This window comes from Vulpes lagopus, chromosome 12 (assembly GCF_018345385.1).
Source record: "Vulpes lagopus strain Blue_001 chromosome 12, ASM1834538v1, whole genome shotgun sequence".
In the NCBI taxonomy this organism is placed as follows: Eukaryota; Metazoa; Chordata; class Mammalia; order Carnivora; family Canidae; genus Vulpes; species Vulpes lagopus.
In genome coordinates this window covers 47,419,135-47,443,767 of record NC_054835.1, presented here as the reverse complement: position 1 = coordinate 47,443,767, position 24,633 = coordinate 47,419,135, and the positions used below count along the sequence as shown (strand labels likewise).

Sequence of the window (24,633 nt, the reverse complement as noted above, 5' to 3'; positions counted from 1 at the left end):
AATGACTTAAGGCACGTTACTTAATCCCTTTGAGTTTGTTTCCTTGGCAGAAAAATGGGGATAAAAATAGTGCTGTGCATGAACAGTGAATAAGATAAAGTGTACAGAGAACACAGGACATTAAAAAAAAAAAAAAAAGACAATGCATAGCACACAGGATCTTCTCAGTGTTATTTTTCCCCTTCCTTTAACTAAAATGGTACATGACTGAAAAATCAGAATAAGCAATTTAACTTAATGAGGAAACCATGATAAGCCAAAATTACAAGGAAAACTTTGAGTGTATTTCAGGTACTTATTTTTGGGTGAGTCTATGGTTTTTTCTCAGATTTCTTGGTTCTTTGCGGTCTAATTTTAAGATCTTTCTTAAAAACCTGTCCTGGGGGGGGGGGAACCTGTCCTGAAACATGGCAAATTATGAGGCAATGTTTCTTTGTTAAAACAATTTAGCCTAGAAATGGACTGCCAATCAAATATTTGTTAAGAATGAAGCCAATGATTACCAGTGATTCCCTAAGGCATAAATAGTACATGAATTACTAATTCTATTTAAATTCTAAAGAGAATGAAAGTTTTCAAATAGCACAAAATCAAGACTAATGCATCGATTCTAACTTTTCTTCAAAATTCTTTTAGCAGTTAAATTTAGTCAGGACCCTAATTACATAATTTACAGGTACCTGAATAACCTCATATTCCACTGCACTTACTCTTAATCTTGATAGTTTTGAAAAAGTTTAAAGACGCCAAAATAAGCTATTTCCATAAGACATACTGCCGACTAAATATAAAGATTTTCATTCTAAATGCATCTCCTTACCTGTAACTCTTGTAAAATGGAGGCTGCCTCTTTCACGTCACCATTTTGCTCTTTTATAGTTGCTAATGTCTTAGTCAGCCGAGCACGTTCAATTTCAACATAAATCTACAAATATGAGAAATTTATATTATCAAAATTTCCATATAAATGTGTTAACATTTAAAGATACAGTTGAACTATTATTCAAACTAAGCCTAATGGTATTTATCATGCAGTTATTGTGTACTTTATCCTCTTCGTACAAATACAACTGTGTGACATTTTACATTTCACAATTACATAATTAAAAAAATTTTTTATTCATTTGAAGGGGGGTGCACATGCTCATGCATGCACGCATGCATGCACGCACACATGCCCAGGGAGGAGAGGAAGGGGGGGAGGGAGAGAGAAAATCTAGAGCAGATTCCCCACTTAGCACAGAGCCTGACTCAGGGCTTGATTTCATGACCCTGAGATCATGACCTGAGCATAAATCAAGAGTTGGACACTTAACCAACCTAGCCACTGAGGTACCTTCACGATCACATATATTTTAAGAACATTATTCATATTTTGTAGCTTTGCTTCAAGCACCTAAATATGAAATCCTAATGAATAACAGAATCCTAAGCTATATTAAATAGCAGAGAAAATAGAACAGTGCCCTTAAAAGAATTATTTGAGGGGCACCTGGCTGGCTCAGTTGGTAGAACATGTGACTCTTGATCTTGGGGTCATGAGTTCAAGCCCCACATTGGGTATAGAGGTTGTTTAAGAATAATAGTAATATAAAAAAAGAATAGTAATAATAATTAAATTAAAATATTTGATCTTGTGAAAGCTACCAGCATTTTTTGCAGTTATAAGTAATGTTAGTGAGTTTATAGTTTCCAAACAAATTAAACATAAAAAATTTAACTATAGCCTAATGGAGTCTAGAGAACTAATTATGCTTAGGCTTGTTTATCCTTTTAGCCTTTGTTCTGCAGCAACCCCTTTTCCCCAATCCACCCCAGAAAACCTTAATCTCCAAGAATAACAAACTACTTTTACATTCCTAAATGCCCATATGTTTCTTTTCTTTTTTAAAAGATTTTATTTATCTTAAAAAGAGAGAGAGAGAACAGGCATGAGCAGGGGTAGAGTGGGGGGGACAGAGGAACAGAGAAAGAATCTTAAGCAGATTCCCTGCTAAGTGGTGAGCTCAACTTGGAGCTTAATCTCATGACCCCAAGATCATGACCTGAGTCAATATCAAGAGTCAAACACAGCACAGTAACTATTTTTATGATGCATCTCTTTGAGGTGATAAAGAACAGTGTCATATTCATTCTGGATCTAGCAACAACAGAGGTGTTTAATAAACATTTACTGAACTAAGGGTGCCTGGCTGCTGGCTAAGTCAGTAGAGCATAAAACTCTTGATCTTAGGGTTGTGGGTAAAGCCCCATGTTGAGTGTAGAGATTACGTAAAAAAAAATAAAATAAAATAAAATCTTGGGGTGCCTGGGTGGCTCAGTCAGTTGAGCATCTGACTATTGATTTGAGCTCAGGTCATAATCTCAGGGTCATGAGACTGAGTCCCACGTTGGGCTCCACACACAGTGGGGAGTCCGCTTGAGATTCTCTTTTCCTCTCCCTGCTAGGAGAAATGCTCCCACCCACAAATGCTCTCTTAAATAAATCTTTAAAAAATAAATAAATAGGGGATCACTGGGTGGCTCAGCAGTTTAGCACCTGCCTTCAACCCAGGGTATGATCCTGGGGTCCCAGGATCGAGTTCCGCATCGGGCTCCCTGCATGGAGCCTGCTTCTCCCTCTGCCTATGTCTCTGCCTCTCTCACTCTCTCTGTGTGTGTCTCTCATGAATAAATAAATAAAATCTTAAAAAAATAAATAAAATCTTTTAAAAAAATTACTGAAGTAAAAAAAAAAAAATTACTGAACTGTTAAGTTAAATATAAGCTTAGTTTTTATTTTCACATCACAAACACCAGTCTAGAAAAAAATAATTTACTTTAGTCACCATTTCATACTTGTCTTTTTTAGAGAAACAGAAGATTAGGAGAACAAAGAGATCAAATTAAATAATACAAATACATTCTGGCAAGACAGTGAAATTTGTAAATTAAACTTGCAACTATGAATACTCTATTATTATTTTTTTAAGTAAGCTTTACAGCCAACATGGGGCTCAAACTCACAACTCCAAGATTAAGAATCATATGCTCTGCTGACTGAGCCAGCCAGGCACTCCAATATTGAAACCTTAGTTATCCCAAGTATAGATTTCTCAAGCAGATCTAGGCCAGGGTGAAGAATTACCTTTATCTTTGATTCATTTTACATGTAAATATGGGGTAAGGTCCCTAATTCCTAGAAAAATCTGGATGTGTCAAGACTATGAATATCTATCTGTTTATTTATTTTTAGATTTTTTAATCCATTTATTCATGAGAGACACAGAGAGGCAGAGACACAGGCAGAGGGAAAAGCAGGCTCCCCTCGGGGAGCCCAACGTGGGACTCGATCCTGGGACTCCAGGATCATGCCCTGGGTCAAAGGCAGACGCTCAACCACTGAGCCACCCAGGCATCCCAAGACTGTGGCTATTTAATTACATTCATTTGGGGGTGCCAGACTGGCTCAGTTGGAAGAGCATGCAACTCTTGATCTCCAGGTCATTAGCTCAAGCCCAATGGTAAGTGCAGAGATTACTTAAAAAAATCTTGGGGATCCCTGGGTGGCTCAGCGGTTTAGCGCCTGCCTTTGGCTCAGGGCGCGATCCTGGAGACCCAGGATCGAGTCCCACGTCGGGCTCCCGGCATGGAGCCTGCTTCTCCCTCTTCCTGTGTCTCTGCCTCTCTCTCTCTCTCTCTCTCTCTCTCTCTTGTCTATCATAAATAAATAAATCTTTAAAAAAAATCTTTAAAATATGTAAACACAAATAAATATATTCATTTACATATGGGAAGATACTAGAAGGAAATATACAAAGATAATGGTTGAATCAAGGTGATGATCTACTTTGTCATTTTAAAATATATCTATTGGGCAGCCCTGGTGGCTCAGCGGTTTAGCGCCACCTTCAGTCCAGGACATGATCCTGGAGACCCAGGATCAAGTCCCACATCAGGCTCCTTGCATGGAGCCTGCTTCTCCCTCTGCCTGTGTCTCTGCCTCTCTCTCTCTCTCTGTGTCTCTCGTGAATAAATAAATAAAATCTTTAAAATAAAATAAAATAAAATAAATAAAATAAAATAATAAAATAAAATAAAATCTATCTATATATATAGATATAACGTCTTCATAAATAAGTATCTCTGAATATAGAAAAGACAGGACTTCCCACTTTGAGTTATGCCAATGGAAAACTTACCTTTCCTTCTGTTACCATTCGTAGAGTATCAATTAACCGAAGTTTGATTGGAAGGTCTGTGATTTCCTCAACATAAGTACAACACTGTTGAACCATTTTTGCAACAGCCTAAAATAATAAAAACCATTCATGAGTAAGGTTCATTCCTCATACAATTAAAAAGAAGTATTTCAGGATGGCTGAGTGGCTCAATGGTTGAGCATCTGCCTTGGGCTCAGGGCATGATCCCAGGGTCTGAGGACTGATTCCCTATAGGGAGCTTGCTTCTCTCTCTGCCTAGTCTCTGCCTCTCTGTCTCTCATGAATAAATAAATAAAACCTTTAAAAAAAAAAAAAAAAAAGGACGTATTTCACTGACGAAAATGCTATGTTCAAACCTAGTATTCCTAAGCAACTCTAGATCTCAGGGTTGTGAGTTCAAGCCCCATGTTGGCTGCAGAGATTACTTAAGAAAATAAAATCTGGGATCCCTGGGTGGCGCAGCGGTTTGGCGCCTGCCTTTGGCCCAGGGCGCGATCCTGGAGACCCGGGATCGAATCCCACATCGGGCTCCCGGTGCATGGAGCCTGCTTCTCCCTCTGCCTGTGTCTCTGCCTCTCTCTCTCTCTCACTGTGTGCCTATCATAAATAAATAAAAAAATTAAAAAAAAAAAAAAAGAAAAGAAAATCTTTAAAAAATGAAATGAAATAAAAGCAAGTAAAATAATAAAGCCTTTAGGGGTGCCTGGGTGCCTCAGTTAGTTATTATTATTATTATTTTTTAGAGATTTTATTTATTTATTTGAGAGAACGTGAGAGCACGCACAAGCCAAGGGGAGGGGTTGAGGAAGAGATCCCACTGAGCAGGGATCCCCACATGGGGCTTGATCACAGGACCCTGGGGATCATAACCTGAGCAGAAGACATATGCTTAACCAACTGAGCCACCCAGGCAGCCCTGCCTCAGTTGGTTAAATGTCCAAGTCTTGATTTTGGCTCAGGTCATGATTTCTGGGTCATGAGATCAAGCCCCATGCTGGGCTCCACACTGGGCATGGAACTTCCTTCAGATTCTCTCTCCCTCTCTCACTATCCCATCCCCCCTCACTTATACTCTCCCACTCTCCCTAAAAATAAATAAATAAATAAAATAATAATAGTAATAACATAAAATCTTTAAAAAAGAGGAAGGGGGGACCGGGCTGGATCAGTTGGTAGAGCATGCCATTCCTGATTCAGGTTGTGAGTTCAAGGCCCGTATTTGGTGTAGAGCTTGTTTAAAAAAATATTCAAAATGTCTCTGATAGCTAAGAAGTACTAAACACCCATTAATAAGTCAAAAAGGGGGATCCCTGGGTGGCGCAGTGGTTTAGCGCCTGCCTTTGGCCCAGGGCACGATCCTGGAGACCCGGGATCGAATCCCACATTGGGCTCCTGGTGCATGGAGCCTGCTTCTCCCTCTGCCTATGTCTCCGCCTCTCTGTCTCTCTCAATGTGTGACTATCATAAATAAATAAAAATTAAAAAAAAATAACTCAAAAAGGTTAGGAAAATCTTAGATGGAAAGACGTCACCCCTCCCCACTACAAATAGCAAACTGATTACACAAAAGGGGTGTTTGAGGATGTCTATTAGAAGGCTTCCTAGCTTGCTTTTTTTGGAACCAAGCAAAAAAGCACAGAGGTTGTAGAAGATGAAAGGGGGGAAAAAAGAAGAGAGTTCCACAGTGGCTGTGAACACAATGAAGCCATAGTCAGCTGATACTGTAAATGAAGAAAAGAGTCAGCGGCAGAGGCAGGTTAAGCAGTTCCAGCCCCTGGGTAGGGAGGAAAAGCCATAGTCACCTATATTCCCCTCAATAAAATGTGACATTGAAGGGTCACAGTATCCCTGCCCAGGTTCCTCACAGATAATTAAGCGGGTTGGACTACATTACCTCTAGCTCTAATTCTATCATCTAGGTCAGAGGTCAGCAAAATATTTCTATAAATTTTGGTAAATATTTACATTCTAAGTATTTTACACTTTGTGAGCCACAGGGTCTCTGTGGCAAGTATTCAGCTCTGCTTTTTTTTTTTTAAGATTAATTAATATCTGAGACTTTTTAAAAAATATTTTTTATTTACTTCTTCATGAGAGACACGAAGAGAAAGAGAGGCAGAGACACAGGCAGAGGGAGAAGCAGGCCCCATGTAGGGAGCCCAATGTGGGACTCGATCCCGGGACCCCAGGATCACGCCCTGAGCCAAAAGGCAGACGCTCAACCATTGAGCCACCCAAGCGTCCCTCAGCTTTGCCTTTGTAATTACAAAGCTACCAGACAATATATAACAAATGGATGGCTATGTTCCAGAAACATTATTTATAAAGTTAGCAGGTGGGATTTAGTCCACGGCCTATAGTCTGCAACCTCTAATATAGATTCTTTTATTTTTTTTTAAACATTTTATTTATTTATTCATAAGAGACACAGATAAGCAGAGAGAGAGAGGGAGAGACAGAGCAGGCTCCATGCAATGAGCCTGCTTCTCCCTCTGCCTATGTCTCTGCCTCTCTCTCTGTGTCTCTCATGAGTAAATAAAATCTGTAAAAAATATATACATAGATTCTAAACATTATCAATTATCAATAATCAATTATCATAACCATTGAGAATAATAATTAGGACTCTTTGTCATCAAGAAAATACATATTTTAAGATATCAGAAAAGTAAACAGAGAATCTTGCAGTCAATTATACTTCAATCAAGCTAAAAAAAAAAAAATCCCACGGTGTATCTTGCAAAGATTTCCTTGAAAAAGAATATTCATGGAGTTCAGGTCAAACTACTAATTATCGGGAAAACTGGATGTTCAGAGACACAAGAGTTCCAAAAGGTGAAGGTTTTTACTGTAAAATATAACTCTTTCAATAAGTGTAAGGCTCTGGGACACCTTGTATCTCCCAAAGATCCCTCTAACACTCATTACAACAATGATTTCTAGAAGAGCATACAACTTAGTAATTCTAAAAGCCATGCAAAAACTACATTAGCAGAAATCAGATGGGGTACAAGAAAAACAAAACAAAACAATTCCATCAATATTCTAACGGTAAGTGAACATCACGCTGCCACCTGAAAAAAATAGAAGTCATTAGGTAAGTCATGGTTGGAGTGAGGCTTACCCCCTGGGCTCAAGTGACAGACAGTGAATTAGAAACCATTAATTTTAAGCAATCTAGAAAAGGTTATTTTAAGAAAATCATTACTTTCTAAGTCTGATAAAGCAAAAAGAAAAGTTTTAGGTAAAAAGTAATTATGGGAAAAGGAGAGGCACATTTTGAGTCCCTAAGCACTTTTCAGAAGAAGACATAGTATGTCACCGCGAAAGGGGGAGCCCCCTGCAGTTGTGGTCATGCCATTAGCCAGTTGTGAGAAGGCTCAAACTCCTCTTTCTCCAGGAAGCCTCCCCTAACAAACCTAATCAAAACCTTCTCTTCCTCCTTTCATGTCTTCTTACACCACTCACTGCTTTTTGTCATTTACTATATATTGCTATCTGGGCATATAACTTCTTTTTCTTTTTTAAGATTTTATTTATTTATTTATTTTTAAAAAGATTTTATTTATTCATGACACACACACACACAGAGAGAGAGAGAGAGAGAGAGAGAGAGAGAAGCATAGAGACACAGGCAGAGGGACAAGCAGGCTCCATGCAGGGAGCCCGATGCAGCACCTGATCCCGGGTCTCCAGGATCACGCCCTGGGCTGAAGGCAGGCATTCAACTGCTAAGCCACCCAGGGATCCCCAGATTTTATTTATTTCTTAAAGAGAGTGAGGAAGGGGATAAGCAGAGGGAGAGGGACAAACAGACTCCATGCTGAGGACAGAGCCTGATGCAGGGCTTGATCTCATGACCCTGACATCATTACCCAAGCTGAAATCCGGAGTCAGCTGCTTAACCAACTGAGCCACTCAGGTGCCCTATGTGTGCACCTTTTTTTTTTTTTTTAAGATTTTAAATTTATTTATTAATGAGAGACAGAGAGAGAGAGAGAGAGAGAGAGAGAGGCAGAGATATAGGCAGGGGAAGAGAAGCAGGCTCCCTGCAGGAAACCTGATATAGGACTCGATTCTAGGACCCCAGGATCACGACCTGAGCCAAAGGCAGACGCTCAACCAGAGCTACCCAGGTGCCCCTGTGTATAACTTTTAAAAATAAATCACCCTTAGGGCACTTGCTAAAGATGTACTACCATTACTTGTGATTTATATTCTGTACTGAACTAGAGGTTACCTGGCACATTTCTTCACTTTCCAAGAATCTTACATATAAATGTCAGTTTCTCAATCAGAAAAGCAACAAAGAGGGACGTCTTGGTGGCTCAGCAGTTAAGCGTCTGCCTTTGGCCCAGGATGTGATCCTAGAGTCCCAGGATTGAGTCCCACATCGGGCTCCCTGTGTGAAGCCTGCTTCTCCTTCTGCCTGTGTCTCTGCCTCTCTCTGTGTATCTCTCATGAATAAATAAATAAAATCTTTAAAAAAGAAAAGAAAAGAAAAGCAACAGAGGGGATACCTGGGTGGCTCAGATAAGGTTAAGTGTCTGGTTTTGGCTCAGGTCATGCTCTCTAGGTCCTGGGATGGAGCCCCACATCAGGCTCCCTGCTCAGTGGGGGTGGGGGGGGCTCCCTCTCCCCCTGTTCCTCCCCCCTGCTCGTTCTCTGTGTGTGTCTCTCTCAAATGAAAAAAAATATATTAAAAAAAAAAAAAACAGAATTAAATAGTCCCTTCTACTGGCTCTCAAATGTTATAACTCTATTAATTATCTGTATTTTTGGATACCTGCTTTGAATGATACTAGTACTACACAAAACACATATTGTTTATTTTAACCCAGGTTGCCTTGAAACAACTAAATAAGTTGCCCTTTCTAAACTGCCCCATGGAAAGTTAATTTCTCAGAAAATCAGAGGAAGACAATGGCTCATTTATGCCAGTCTCTCAGCTGACTCTATGATGGTCTCTCAAACCACAGAACTGAGCGGTAAAAGGCATATTTAAATGAATTTCACATTCAGATGTACTAGATTGCCTCAAATCTGTTAACTTATTTTTCAGCTCTTATTTGTAAGTAATCACTACACCCAATGTGGGGCTCAAATTCACAACCCAGAGATCAAGAGTCACATACTCCCTGACTGAGTCAGCCAGTTGTCCCCACGTTAATTACTTTTTTTTAAAATATAAATTATTCTACTGTAACAGGCTTTTATTTGTTTAAATGCTAGAGAATCTTTTTTTTTTTTTTTAAGATTTTATTTATTTGAGAGAGAGCACATGCATGCATAAATCAGGAAGAGGCAGAGGAAGAGGGAGAAACAGACTCTCTGCTGAGCAAGCAGCCTGACTCAGGACTCCATCCCAGGACCTGGAGATCATAACCTAAGCCAAAGGCAGACTCCTAACCAACTGAGCCACCTAGGTGCCCCATTCTGCTTGAGATATTTAGAGCTGCCTAGATGGCTCAGTCAGTAGAGCAAGTGATTCTTGATGTCACAGCCATAGGTTCAACCCCCACATTAGGTAGAGTTTACCAAACAAAAACAACAAAAACTCAAGCAAAAGAACAGGGAAAACAGTAAAGAAAATCTAGCTTCCCCAAAACTCCAAAAGAGAACATACATAATCTTTAAACAAAATTAGTCAAAATAATGTCTGAAAAATGGCCTCAAAATAAATATTAAATGTTTAATAAAAGATATGACTAAGTAAATTACAGATTATCAATTTGATGGATTATAACACAATCATTTAAAATAATAAACATGGGGGTACTCAGGTGGCTCAGTCAGTTGAGCATCTGGCTTCTGATTTCATTCAGCTCAGGTCATGATCTCAGGGTTGTGAGATTTGTCAGGCTCCTCGCTCAGAGGGGAATTTGCTTGAAATTCTCTACCCCCCCCCCCACTCCTCTTCCACATGTGCATCCTTCCCCCCCCTCACTTTCTCCCTCTCAAATCTTTTTATTTTATTTTTATTATTTTTAAAAGATTTTATTTATCTATCATGAGAGACACAGAGAGAGAGGCAGAGACATAGGCAGAGGGAGAAGCAGGCTCCTCATGGGGAGCCCGATGCAGAACTCGTCCCAGGACCTGGGGATCATGACCTGAGCCAAAGGCAGATGCTCAACCACTGAGCATCCAGGTGCTCCTCAAATAAATCTTTTTAAATAAATTAATTAAACAATAAACATGAAGACATGGAGCAAGATGGAGACAGAACAAAACTGTACCAACATTCAGCACAATTTTGTAAAAATATGCAAATATATAAAACTAGAAAAAAAACTCATAAAAACAGCTGACATGAAAATATGGACAGAATTTTTAAAAACCGTCTAGAATGTAATGCTGATTTAACAGTAAATTTAAAACAGCTTCATAGAACAGTTTTCTAAAGTTCTTATTTAAATGCAAATGTAGTCATGAACTCACTTGTTTTAACTGACTCCGTCTTTTTGACAAAAGCATAATATTTTCATTAAGTAAATCCCATTCTTTAGCCTCATAGCACATTTTCACTACTGCAACTAAGATGCGGGATGTAGACACCATATCAGAAGCCTGTAGAAATGAAAATATACACAAGTTAATGGAACACTGTTAAATGAAATTCACGATAATTGAAGTTTTCACTATACTCTACTCACAGTACGGGTCTGTTTCTCCAAAGAGAGAAGGGTTTCAATGACTTCTTGAAGTCTTCCTTCCTAAAACAAAAGATATAAATGAACAATGAAAACATCACCATCAACACAAAACCAAATAAACTCATCTACAATGAAATGTTTCTGACACAGAAAAGAAAAAATGCATTTCAGAGGCAAAGGGCAACTACCACTAGCACTAGTGTTTTGGGTCTTTCCTTCTCTTGGCCATGCTAGCTTTTCCCGTGGATTACCTAAGTCAATGGTTCCCAAAGTGGGGCCCACAAGCAATTTTTAACATTTCAAAATGCCTATGAGAAACTGAATGTAGGACACTGATTTAACACCTGAAAAAACCATCAAGTCTTGGCTTTGGATTCTAATTGATCAATTCAGTGTGGTAACCAGATTATCTTGTTTAGAACCAAGACTCTTTGATGTCACTTACACGTGTCTTTCAAGAATAAAAGTGGGAAAAATGAGTTCATTATGAAGTTACCATAACAAATATTTTATTTTTAAAACTTTTAAAAAATATTTTTGTAATTTATTCATGAGAGACAGAGAGAGAGAGAGAGAGAGGCAGCATTACAGGCAGAGGGAGAAGGAGGCTCCATGCAGGGAGCCCGACTTGGGACTCGATCCCAGGTCTCCAGGATCACGCCCTGGGCTGAAGGCAGAAACTTAACCACTGAGCCACCCCATAACAGGCGTCCCCATAACAGATATTTTAAAACATGAAGTTTTGAGGAAAAATAAAAAGGATATTTGGTGGTAAAAAAACCAGTTTTTCAATAACTTTTTTAAAAACAAGATTTTATTTATTTATTAGAGAAAGAGCAAGTGAGCACATAGAGAGGGAGAAGCAGACTCCCTGCTGAGCAGAGAGCCTGATGCGAGGTTTGATACTAGGACCCTAGGATCATGACCTGAGCCAAAGGCAGGTGCAACTTAACCAATTGAGCCACTCAGGCATCCAACTTTTTTTTTTTTTTAAGATTTTATTTATTTGGGTGACTGGGTGACGGGCACTGAGGGGGGCACTTGATGGGATGAGCACTGGGTGTTATGCTATATGTTGGCAAATTGAACTTCAATAAAAAAAATAAAAAAAATAAAAAAAGATTTTATTTATTCATGAAAGACACACAGAGAAAGGCAGAGGCACAGGCAGAGGGACACACGCAGGGAGCCCAATGTGGGACTCGATCCTGGAACTCCAGGATCACGCCCTCAGCTGAGGGCAGAGGCTCAACTGCTGAGCCACCTAGGCGTCCTGAACTTTTTTTTTTAAGTAAGCCCTATGCCCAGAGTAGGGCTTAAACTCACAATCCCAAGATCAAGAGTCACCTGTTCTGCCAACTGAGCAAGCCAGGAGCCCGTAATTTTCAATGACTTTAAAAATAAATTGGGCAGCCCCAGTGGCCGAGCGGTTTAGTGCTGCCTTCAGCCCAGGGTGTGATCCTGGAGTCCTGGGATAGAGTCCCACATCATGCTTCCTAAATGGAGCCTGTTTCTCCCTCTGCCTGTGTCTCTGCCTCTCTCTCTGTCATGAATAAATAAATAAATAAATCTTAAAAAATAAAATAAATTATAATTGTGCTTAAAGGAAATGAAGACCACCTGAGAATATCCACACACACTATATCAAAGGTCATGCTTTTAAGCAGATACTGATCCAAATGGAATACCCCTTTTTGTCAACTGACAGTAACCTCTATCTCGTATGCAAATACAGAATATTCCTCCGGGGGTGCACATTAGGAAATGGGAATAGCAAAATTCAAATGATATAAACCTAAATGATAATACACCAGGACTAAGATAAGCCATTCTACTAAGAACCACACATTGTAATCAAAACAAAACCAGCCCACCGCAAAAAAATTTCAAGTACTTACGATACTGATATTATTAACAATGAGTGAATTGGAAGTGATAGAGGATTTTATTTTGAAATTGGTTTAACTATAAATGAAATTATTATTATTATTTTTAAAAATAATTTCATTTTTATTTTTATTTATTTATTTTTTAAAAAGATTTTATTTATTTATTCATGAGACACAGAGAGAGAGAGAGAGAGAGAGGCAGAGACACAAGCAGAGGGAGAAGCAGGCTCCATGCAGGGAGCCCAACGCAGGACTTGATCCCGGGACTCCAGGATCACGCCCTGGGCTGAAGGCAGGCACTAAACCACTGAGCCACCCAGGGATCCCCCAATGATTTCATTTTTAAGTAATCTCTATACCTAATGTGGGGCTCAAACTCACAACCCCAAGATCAAGAGCCACATGCTCCACCAAATGCCAGCCAGGTGCCCTGAAACTTACTTTATTTTAATGACATGCATGGATAGTACATTAGTACTATTCTTTTACTGAGGAAAGAAACTAACTAGTTTTTGAATTAAGGATACAAATAATGTTTGTACTTTTCAAAATATTCTTTATTTTCCAAGATAATGTTTAAGCTGAATTTTCTATGGAGCACAGATTATGTGCTGTACAGCCATCATTTGAACTTTTTTTAACTCTAAAATTTGTATGATTACTATAATTAAATCTTAAACATACATTACTAGCGTTGTAACAGTGTTTCCTATGCAAAGGGAGAGCATCAATTAGGCAAATTCTATAGATTCATGTGTATGATAAATGCTGACTAAATGCCCATCAGAGGAAAAGAAGAAACAAATCCATAAATTTTCCAAAGCTAAAGGCTAATAAATCATAAATGAATAAAGACTCTTGAACTGTAGACTGCTACAGATTACTAAATTCAATCACCTCATTCTAGAGTATACAAGGATTAAGGACCAAATAGTGCAGCCACAAAACTTAACAGCAGAATCAGAACCCAGGGCTCTTGCCTCCTGATTCAATGTTCCCTCCATTACACCAAACAATACTAGTTTAAACCACACCTTTGTTTCCATCAAAGTAATTTCCGTTAGGTAAATGGTTACTATCTGGCAACAAATATAGTACAAAAATAGCTAACATGCAAAATACCGTTCATTGATGGTCACCTGTCACTTTTGCAATTACTGTTAGTCATGTGATATAATCAAGAGTGTAGTTTATGGTATTTTATTTTATTTTTAAAAATTTATTTATGATAGTCACACAGAGAGAGAGAGAGAGGCAGAGACATAGGCAGAGGGAGAAGCAGGCTCCATGCACCGGGAGCCCGACGTGGGATTCGATCCCGGGTCTCCAGGATCGCGCCCTGGGCCAAAGGCTGGCGCCAAACCGCTGCGCCACCCAGGGATCCCAGTTTACGGTATTTTAATTCAGAAGTATAGGTTTTATTTTTTTAAAGATATTGTTTATTTATTCATGAGAGACACACACACACACACACACAGAGACAGAGACATAGGCTGAGAGAGAAGCAGGCTCCACACAGGGAGCCCGACGCGGAACTTGATCCCAGGACCCCAGGATCACAGCCTGGGCCGAAGGCAGGCTTGCTAAACTGCTGAGTCACCTGGGCTGCCCAGAAGTATGGATTTCAAAGAACTGCACTCTACACGTGAAAGAATCACATACCACTCTCTTTTTTAAGATTTATTTATTCATGAGAGACAGAGAGAGAGAGAGAGAGAGAGAGAGGCAGAGGGAGAAGCAGGCACCATGTAGGGAGCCTGATGTGGGACTTGATCCTAGAACTCCAGGATCACACCCTGGGCCGAAGGCAGGCACGCTAAACCGCTGAGCCACGCAGGCGTCCTGAATCACAAACCACTCTAGATATTAACAAAACATTAGTTGTCATCTTCTCAGGAAAGCATTCTTAAATAACTCTCCATAGTCAGTAGTTATTCAGTATTTCCTTCTTTAACTCACAAGCCCACAGACTTTCTGCTCTGTAATGACTCCAACATTTTTTCTGTTTTAACCTTTATGGTCTTCCTAATCTCACTAGAATGTAAATTCTGTAAGAGCAGGGACCGTGTCTATACTGTTCACTACTGCAGCTCAATGTTCTGCACCTGGCAAAGCACATAATGTTGCTTCCGTAGATGTTATGGTACATCCCTTTATACCTTGAACCAGTTATTAATGTGCACCTCTGGTCTCCTAAGTGGTTTTAAGTTCCTTCAGGGCTGGATAGTGTCTGATTGTTTCCCATGCACCAACTTGTACATAGCATGCATTGAATGGCTTCACACTGACCAGAAACTATCAGATGATCTTAATGGCTCAGAATTCGTGATTCTTACTGTCACACTAAGTAGGATGTGATAAGTTACGTGGCTGGTAATTCAGTGCTATTTGAGCGGTACTACTATCAACAAAATACTACTCCCAATTCTCTAATCATCCCACCTTTTTCTCCCATTCTTCCATGTCCAATGCTATGGCTAACCATCCTCCTCCTTTTTTCCCCTACCTATTCAGTTTTTGAAATTCCACCTCCTTGGAGCACCTGGGTGGCTCAGTCAACGTGTCTGCCTTCAGCTTAGGTCATGATCTCAGGATCCTGGGATTGACCCTCACATCAGACTCCCTGCTCAGTGGGGAACCTGCTTCTCCCTCTCTCTCTCTCTCTCTTTTAAATAAATACATAAAATCTTTTTTTTTTAATTTTTTTTTTAAATTTTTATTTATTTATGATAGTCACAGAGAGATAGAGAGAGAGGCAGAGACACAGGCAGAGGGAGAAGCAGGCTCCATGCACCGGGAGCCCGACGTGGGATTCGATCCCGGGTCTCCAGGATCGCGCCCTGGGCCAAAGGCAGGCGCCAAACCGCTGCGCCACCCAGGGATCCCTAAATACATAAAATCTTAAAAAAAAAAAAAAAAAAAAAAAAAAGAAAAGAAAGAAAAGAAAGAAAAGAAAAAAGAAAAGAAGGAAAGAAAGGAATTCCACCTCCTCAATGCTGCCTTTCAATTCAGAGGAACGAGACAGTCAGAGCTACCAAAACTAAGCCAGTAGAACATGTGACTTTTGTGACTCATTTTCCTCATTAAAATAATCTTTGTGGGACCCAGGCTCAGCGGTTGAGTGCCTGCCTTCCGCCCAGGGCGTGATCCTGGAGACCCAGGATCGAGTCCCACATCTCCCACATGAGGCTCCCTGCATGGATCCTGCTTCTCTCTCTGCCTATGTCTCTGCCTCTCTCTCTCTCTCTGTGTCTTTCACAAATAAATAAATAAAATCTTAAAATACATAAACATAAATAAATACAAATAATCAATGTTCAAATGACTAAGGAGTTGTTCAATATCAAATCCATGTTGGGTATCTGTAAGTTCTATATGTTTGTGTCCTTTAACTTCTAAGTGGATCCAATCTTTTAATGATTTGTTAAATAACTTAAACAAGTAAGAAAAAGGCCAATGGTTGAAATTTAAGACCAATCCGATACTTTCACACAAACTATTTCTAAAAGAGTTTTTTTGTCCAAGCTGCTAACAATAAAATGTTTTACATTTCACCTCTTTTTTTTTTTATTTTATCCTTGAGAAGAGGCCGTAGGTAACCAAATGAAAAGACATGAAGATGGAAAAAAAAAAAAAAAAGACATGAAGATGAATGAAAGGATATATTCAATTTAAGAATGTAAATAATCGGGGTGCCTGGGTAGCTCAGTCAGTTAAGCATCTGCCTGCAGCTCAGGTCATGATCTGGGGGGGGTGGATGGGTGGGGTGGTCCTGGAGTCAAGCCCCCAATCTGCTCTCTGCTCAGCGGGGAGCCTGCTTCATCTCCCTCGGCCATCCCCACCCCTATTTGTGCTCTATTTATCTCTGTATCAAATAAATAAAATCTAAAAAAACGTAAATAATTTCCAAATAACCATGTAACAATTATACCATAATCAAAAAGCAGGGGTGGTGGTGGTGGTGATCCTCTGTGTATTAAGAACTGCTAAATATTCAGTTCAGAAAGGCCCTCATTAGATTCATTAAAGAACTAATCATTATGGAGAACTAGTATCACTTTTATTTATTTACTTATTTATTTTAAAGATTTTATTTATTTATTCATGAGAGACAGAGGGTGAGGGGCAGAGACACAGGCAGAGGGAGAAGCAGGCTCCATGCAGGGAGCCTGATGTGGGACTCAATCCTGGGTCTCCAGGATCATGACCTGGGCTGAAGGCGGCACTAAACCGCTGAACTACCCAGGCTGCCCTAGTATCACTTTTATTATCTCACCAACCTCAAATGCCAGTCACTGAAGCAGCAGAATGTAACAGTTAAAATTCTGGCTCTGCAGCCAGACTGTCTGGGTCTAAATCTCAGGTCTACCACTATATTACCTTGGGCATAACACACTTTGACTCTTAATTTTCTCTTCAGTGAAATGAGCATAATAAGAATTCCTGCCCCACAGAGTTGCTGTAAACATTAAAGCAAAACCTATAAAGATAGGCCTGGAATATATGTACATTATCATCATCACAACAGCTAACATTATATAGAAAGTACATGGCAATAAATATTAGTGACTGGTGTTAATTATTGAATGTTAGGTGAGTGTTGGAACACAGAAACAGAACTGTATTAGATCACTGTAAGAGAATCGAATAGCCTAGATTTGGCAATTTCACCACCCAAGTCTAGACCTGGGTCTGTCTTTTGAAGGTTTCTGCTATCCGGGCTTCTTTTCTCACTGGGTACATTTTTAGTAAGTTTCTATACACATAATTTTTATCTTCAAATGTCTTTCACATTAAAAATAAAAAATGGGGCACCTGGGTGGCTCAGTGGTTGAGTGTGTCTGTCGGCCTTTGGCTCAGGTCGTGATCCCAGGGTCCTGGGATAGAGTCCCGCATCAGGCTCCCTGCAGGGAACCTGCTTCTCCCTCTGCCTACCTCTCTGCCTCTCTCATGAATAAATAAATAAAATCTTAACATACGTACATAAAAAAAAAGTCTTAAGAAAAGTAGGCGTAGAAGTAAGTCTCTTACAGAGGTCGTGGAATGTAGCAAAACGAACACGACCTGTTGCCAGGAGACTTGAGCTTGACCTGGCTTTGCTATAGACCTTGGATAAACCACTTAACTGCTGAACCTTAGTTTTCTCACAAGTAAAGTAAAAACAATAGAACTTTCTTCACGTTTATTGATGGGCTCAAAGTAAAACAACAAAAGAGTGTATGCTAAAGTGTTCTATACATTCCAATGTAGAAATACAATGCTTTAAATAGGTATTTTCTTTGTTTGATGGAATGGTTAGAAAATATAAAATGATGAATAAAAGGTAAAACAAAGAATCAAACTTTAAAAGAAATTAAAATTAACTAGGATGGTAAGACAACTGTCTAATCCAAAACTTGAAAATTGTGGGTTTGCAATAAAAAACAAAAACAAAAACATACTCTGTCATCCTCCAGGCCTCTATCTGCCTCGTTCACAAAAGCAATTCACACCGGTACCTTGTTTTGTTCCACTGGCACACTGGCTTAAAAAAAAAAAATCCAAATCGCTTTAATTTTACCTCGTTTAACAAGCCCCAACTCTCCCTGTTTTAAACATTTCCATTATCCACCTATTTGATGCCTAAAAAGGTATTTGAGTTTGCAAGTCTTTTCAACTGTCTTGAACATAACCACGATGTCCTAAATAAATGCCATACATGTGATTACTAAAACCGTAGCAGCGAAATTTTTTTTTTCTTACTGGCCTATAAGCTACCTGAGGGCAAGGGCTTTGTCTAATAATGATCTTTACAGTCCCCACAATGTCTAGCACTGACTAATGATAGGAGGCTATCAGAAGAAATTGGTAAAAGGAAGATTTTTTTTTCTCCCAGGTCTCAGTTCTAGGAATAGTTGTACTTCCTTAAAGCAAATGGTTTCTTCCTTTGGACACTAGCAATCTATTACATCCCAAGTGGTAGTTCAGAGGCTGACTTTGGCCTGTTTGTATATTTTGTTTGATATATGTGGTATTGGTTCAAATAGTGCTTTAAACCAGATTAGTGCCAGTTTCTAAATATTGAGGCAATTCATATAAAAAAATCCAAATTCGGGATCCCTGGGTGGCGCAGCGGTTTGGCGCCTGCCTTTGGCCCAGGGCACGATCCTGGAGACCCGGAATCGAGTCCCACGTCAGGCTCCCGGTGCATGGAGCCTGCTTCTCCCTCTGCCTATGTCTCTGCCTCTGTCTCTCTCTCTGTGACTATCATAAAAAAAAAAAAAAAAAAATCCAAATTCCTGGCTTCTCCCTCAAGAAGTTGACAAGGCTTGGCCTTCATCCCCAATTGGCAAAGATTAACTGGAGGTAAAGAGTTACTGCCCCCTTTCCCTGGACAGGTGCTCAGAAGTTCAGGTTTTCATTACATTTGGCTCACTAGGCAGGACAGCATGGTGAGAGCACAAGCTCCAGAATCAGTCTGCTTGGTTTGCATCCTGGCTCCACCACTTTACTAGCTGTATGACCTTGGAGCACGTGACTCAACTTCTCTTAGACTGTTTTCTTGTCTGTAAAATAAGAAGAAGAATAATACCTATCACATAGGGCTAAGGTGAGGACCGTATGAGCTAATGCATGTAAGCACTTAGAAGAGTGTCTGCCACGGTAGAAAGTACTCAATAAATGCCAGCTATTGTTATCTGCCTGGCCCTGTAGGTGTTTCCCAACTCCTACGTACAAGACGATGTTTTCTTCACACTAGCTTCTGGTATGTACATAGATGAATTTATGGTTACCTTCCATCAAGTGTACTGAAGCTAAGAAATTCAGGTATACCAACTTCATCATCTTTCCCTATCCCTGTTTTTTTGTAAAGCCCCATTAAATGGGACGCCTGGGTGGCTCAGCAGTTGAGCGTCTCCCTTCGGCCCGGGGCCGTGATCCTGGGGTGTGGGACTGAGTCCCACACTGGGCTCCTTGCAGGGAGCTTCTCCGTCTGCCTGTGTCTCTGCCTCTCTCTCTCTCTCTGTGTGTCTCTCACGAATAAATAAATACGATCTTTAAAAAATGAAAATAAAAAAAGCCTCATTAAATGCTTTATCGGAAAAAGGGGAAGTATTGAAAGGTTTCTTTCTAAGAAATACTACTGTTAGGTACACCTGGGTGGCTCAGTGTTTGGACATCTGCCTTCGGCTCGGGGTGTGATCCTAGAGACCCGGAATCGAGTCTCGCATGGGGCTCCCTGCATGGAGTCTGCTTCTCCCTCTGCCTGTGTCTTTGCCTCTCTCTCTCTGTCTCTCATGAACAAATAAGTAAAATAATTAAAAAAAAATACTACTATGAGATAATACTTGACACTCCTCCTGTCCCTGAATGTATTACATACATTTCAATGTACTTATGCAGTGAGCCCCTGAAGGGACAAAACCAACTCTGTTATTTAGCACATGCGTGCCAGGTGAATAGCAACAAATACCTGTGGCTGGATTGATCAAGGAACTTAATGACGCCTGGGTGCAAGGACTCTTAGCAACAGCCCATGATGGGAGCTGATCTGACAACCATCCAAAGCCCCGTCAGACAAACCGAGTTTTGAATCCTCGGTTCCATTACCAACGACAACGTTCCACAAATAACTCCCTAAGCCTTGGTTTCTTTATATGTAAAAGGATCCACAGAGTCGCCTGACACGTAGCAGGGAGTGTGATAAATACCAGGATCGAGTTAAAAGTTCTATTCCAGGGGAGATAAGCAGTTGGGCTAAAGCGCTGTTATCCCGCACTTCTGTCTTCCGGAGTTCCTGCTCCAGGAACCATTCCTCCCCATCCCAGTCTCTGTAAAACCTTCCCTTATTCCACCAGTAAGAAGGAGCAGCTTCCTTCTCTGTGTTCCAACAGCACTTGACAGGCTTGGGGGGACACTCACCACCGCAGCCGATCGTCTGATTTCGCGATGCCTACGAACTCCTGAAGGGCAGGGGTCCTGTGCCGTTGTCCACCTTCGTCCCATCACTTTCCTACCCCTTCTCCCGGCTCAAGGCCAGGCACATCCCAGGATCCACACACAGCTTAACGACACGAGCAGAAGCACTCAACTCTCTGATCTAGCCTGGACGCTGACGCGGCCCTAACCCCCTGGGAAACTGCTAAAGTGCACGTTAAACCGGACCAAGCAAAGGGGGCCCCAGCTGCTCCGGGCAGTGGCCATCTGTCCCAGGGAAGGTTTGGGAAGCTGTATGCACTGGCGTACTCCCGCCGCGGAGCCGACCTGGGACCTCCTCCCCATGCAGCCCCACTCGGGCCGGGCAGGCAGTGGGGGACGCGCCCTCCAGCCCGCAGGCCCCCTGAGGCCTAAGCGAGCTCCGCGCCGTGACTCAGCCCTCGGCGCCCGCCAACAGCCAGCCGGCCTCCCCTCACCTTGGCCAGCTTCTCGCACTCGGGCAGTCGCTGATCCACTGTGGCGCTGTAGTCCACTTCCATCTTGACGATGCGCCCATCAGCCCGCTCCGAGCCGCCGTCCGCCATGGTCCCTGCCTGAACGTCCCTTGATGTCCCCCTGCTTCGGCCACCACTCGTCACCCACACCGGAAGCCGCCTGTGCACCGGCTCAGGCAGTGCGTCGGGAACCCGCGCGAAGGACCCCGCGAGGACCCCCTGCGCTGGCCGCCAGTCAGGCACTGCCGCGGGCAGCCCTGTGGGCGGGGCTGTGGGCGGGGCTGTGGGCGGGGCATCCCTGCTTTGAAGTATTACTTCTCAGAACCGTAGGCAAGTCGCTTGACTTTTGTTGGATCTCAGTGTTCTCGTCTCTGCCTGAGCAGGCTGAAATCACCCCAGAGACAAAAAGTTCTTTATCAAGTTTCGTCTGGCTGAGAATCTTGGTGGTTTAATCGGTGGCATCTCTTAAAGCCAAAAAGTGTGACAGCGGTTCAGTAACACAACAAGTATTTTTTGTTTGTTTTCATTTTTACTGTAATCCACTACGTGGATAAGAAGAATCTTTATTTTATTTTTTTTTAAGAAGAATCTTTAAAAACACATTTACTGGCTTTTTTTTAATTTTTAAGATTGTATTTATTTATTTGAGAGAGAACACCTAAAAATAAAGAGAGAGAGAGAAAGAGAGAACTCCTGCACAGAGGGAGAGCTCCTTATGTGGGGCTCAATCCCAGGACTGTGAGATCATGACCTCAGCTGAAGGCAGATGCTTAGCTGACAGAGCCACCCAGGTGCCCTTTTACTGGCTTTCTCTGTGGGACTCTTGTGAGCATCAAGCAAGATCATGTATGTGAGGTTATTTTAATTTAAAAAAATTTTTTTTATTTTTTTAAGGTTTTATTTATTTATTCATGAGAGACAGAGAGAGAGGCAGAGACACAGGCAGAGGGAGAAGCAGGCTCAATGCAGGGAGCCCAATGTGGAACTTGATCCCCCGACTCTGGGATCATGCCCTGAGCTAAAGGCAGATGCTCAACCCCTGAGGCACCCATGCATCCTGGTTATTTTAATTTTTAAGGACCGTACAAATGTTCATTTGCACCATCTAGATCCCTATTAAAAAGTTTAGGATGGGGTCACCTGGGTGGCTCAGGGGTTGAGCATCTGCCTTTGGCTCAGGTCGTGATCCCAGGGTCTTGGGATGGAATCCCATATCCAGCTCCCGGCAGGGAGCCTGTTTTTCCCTCTTCTTATGTCTCTGCCTCTCTCTGTGTGTCTCTCATGAATAAATAAATTAAATAAATCATAAAAAAAAAAGTTTAGGATGCTTGAAAGTGAGAATGAGGTTGTGTGTGATGTGGTCAAAGTGTCAACGGTAGCCTCCAAAGCAAAAGGGAAATCTTGGAATGGTCTACCGGTTAGTGAATTTAATCAGCACCAACATCCCTTTTTATATGGTGAATAGACTGTGTTTTAATTGTTGTTGGTTTTTACTGTTGTAGAATCAAAATCATGGATAATATAACCCATCTGCACACATAATTAAAAACAATGACAAAACATCCTAGCTATAATATAAAGGAGAAGCATTGCAGAATAGCAAAATAATATACATTTCAAAATGTAAAGGCTAAGGGGCGCCTGCCTGGCTCAGTCTGAGAAACTTGCGGCTCTTGATCTCTGGGTGGTGAGTTCCAGCCCCAGCAAAATCTGCAATAGTTATGTTTCATTGGTTCCCCAAGCATCATGAGGGCTTCCTGTGGGTAGCATGATATTTTCCAAAATGGTGTATAACTTCTTGGTAAAGTTTTGACTATATAAAAGTACAATCTTCCATTGCTTTTCACATAGAAGAATTCTTAGAAATTTTAGTACAGGCAGGGGTGTCTGGGTGGCACAGTTGGTTGAGCATCCAACTCTGGATTACTGCTCCAGTCATGATCTCAGGGTCCTGGGATCCAGCCCTGGTTGGGCTCCATGCTCAGCAGGGAGTCAGCTTTAGATTCTTTCCCTTTGCCCCTCCTCTCCCCACACTTCATGCTTGCGTGCTCTCTTTTAGGTAAATAAATCTTTAAAAAGAAGTTTTAGTGTAGGGCAGCCTAGGTGGCTTAGTGGTTTAGCACCTCCTTCAGCCCAGGGTGTGATCCTGGAGACCTGGGATCAAGTCTCGCATTGGGCTCCCTGCATGGAGCCTGCTTCTCCTTCTGCCTGTGTCTCTGCTTCTCTCTCCTTCTGTGTCTCTCATGAATAAATAAATAAAATCTTAAAAAAAAAAAATGAAGTTTTAGTGTATATTAAAACTTCAAGAAATAGATTGGCATATATGAAATGGAGTTAGAATCTAGGCCTCAGGGGATCCCTGAGTGGCTCAGCGGTTTAGCACCTGCCTTCAACCCAGAGCATTGTCCTAAGGTCCCAGGATCGAGTCCCACATCAGGCTCCCAGCATGAAGCCTGTTTCTCCCTCTGCCTGTGTCTCTGTGTGTGTCTCTCTCTCTCTCTGTGTGTGTCTCTCATGAATAAATAAATAAATAAAATCTTAGGCATCCCTGGGTGGCTCAGTGGTTTAGTGCCTGCCTTTGGCCCAGGGTGTGATCTTCGAGTCCTGGAATCGAGGCCCATGTTGGGCTCCTTGCATGGAGCCTGCTTCTCCCTCTGCCTGTATCTCTGCCTCTCATGAATAAATAAATAAAATCTTAAAAAAAATAATAAAATCTTAAAAAAAAAGAATCTAGGCCTCAGACACATAAGTAGGCATCTGGCAGGACACTGAAAAGTCAGGTGTGGGGCGCCTCGGTGGCTCAGTTGGTTAAATGTCTGCCTTAGGCTCAGGTCATGATCCCAGGATCCTGGGATGGAGCCCCGCAGCAGTTCACTTGGGAGCCAGCTTCTTCCTCTCTCTCTGACTGCTGCTCCCCCTGCTTGTGCTCTCTTTCTCTGTCAAATAGATAAAATATTTTTTAAAAAGTCAGGTGGAATGTAGGACAATATTTTACTGTGCAGGTTTGTTGCATTTGTAGATGGTCTCGCATCCCAGTTATATGCTGATACTCCCTCTGCCCCCAGTGATTGTGACAACCTGAAATACCCACACAAATGTCTAGAACACATGGTAGGAGCCAGAATTGTTGAGACGCCCTAGGCTAATTTGCTTTCTCACTCTTTATTTGGTGTGTAGTTGGTTTGAGTAGAGGAGACAAAGTATTTGGAGGTCTACATGTGTGTAGAGTGTGAAAAGACAAAAAGAAACAAAGGTGTAATGGAGTAAACAGATTCATGGTTTCCAGGACTCAAAAAATTAGAGAGAGGATCTAAGAAAGAGATAAATAGTGGAGAAAACTCTAGTTGGCTCTCATGCCAAACTGAAGCCCTTTCTCGCTTGGCTCGGAGGTAACAGAAAATGAAAGCATATTGAAATTAAAGGAAAGGCTTGCAAAGGAAACAAGAAAAAAAAGGTGAAATGAATAAAGAATCAA

The 24,633-nt window shown here is 41.3% G+C and overlaps 1 protein-coding gene across 1 annotated transcript in view; it reads right to left on the bottom strand.

The window, feature by feature from the left end:
- PSMD12 (proteasome 26S subunit, non-ATPase 12) overlaps positions 1-21,331 on the bottom strand; it is a 35,039-nt gene extending 13,708 nt beyond the window's left edge. The window contains exons 1-5 of the mRNA XM_041726470.1: positions 21,141-21,331; positions 10,859-10,918; positions 10,644-10,772; positions 4,182-4,289; positions 821-925 (exon numbers count right to left, since the gene is read on the bottom strand). Of these exons, the coding sequence (XP_041582404.1) occupies positions 821-925; positions 4,182-4,289; positions 10,644-10,772; positions 10,859-10,918; positions 21,141-21,248 (510 nt within the window). The 5' untranslated portion in view covers positions 21,249-21,331. The remainder of the gene's footprint in view (positions 1-820; positions 926-4,181; positions 4,290-10,643; positions 10,773-10,858; positions 10,919-21,140) is intronic.
- Between the last annotated feature and the right edge of the window lie 3,302 nt (positions 21,332-24,633).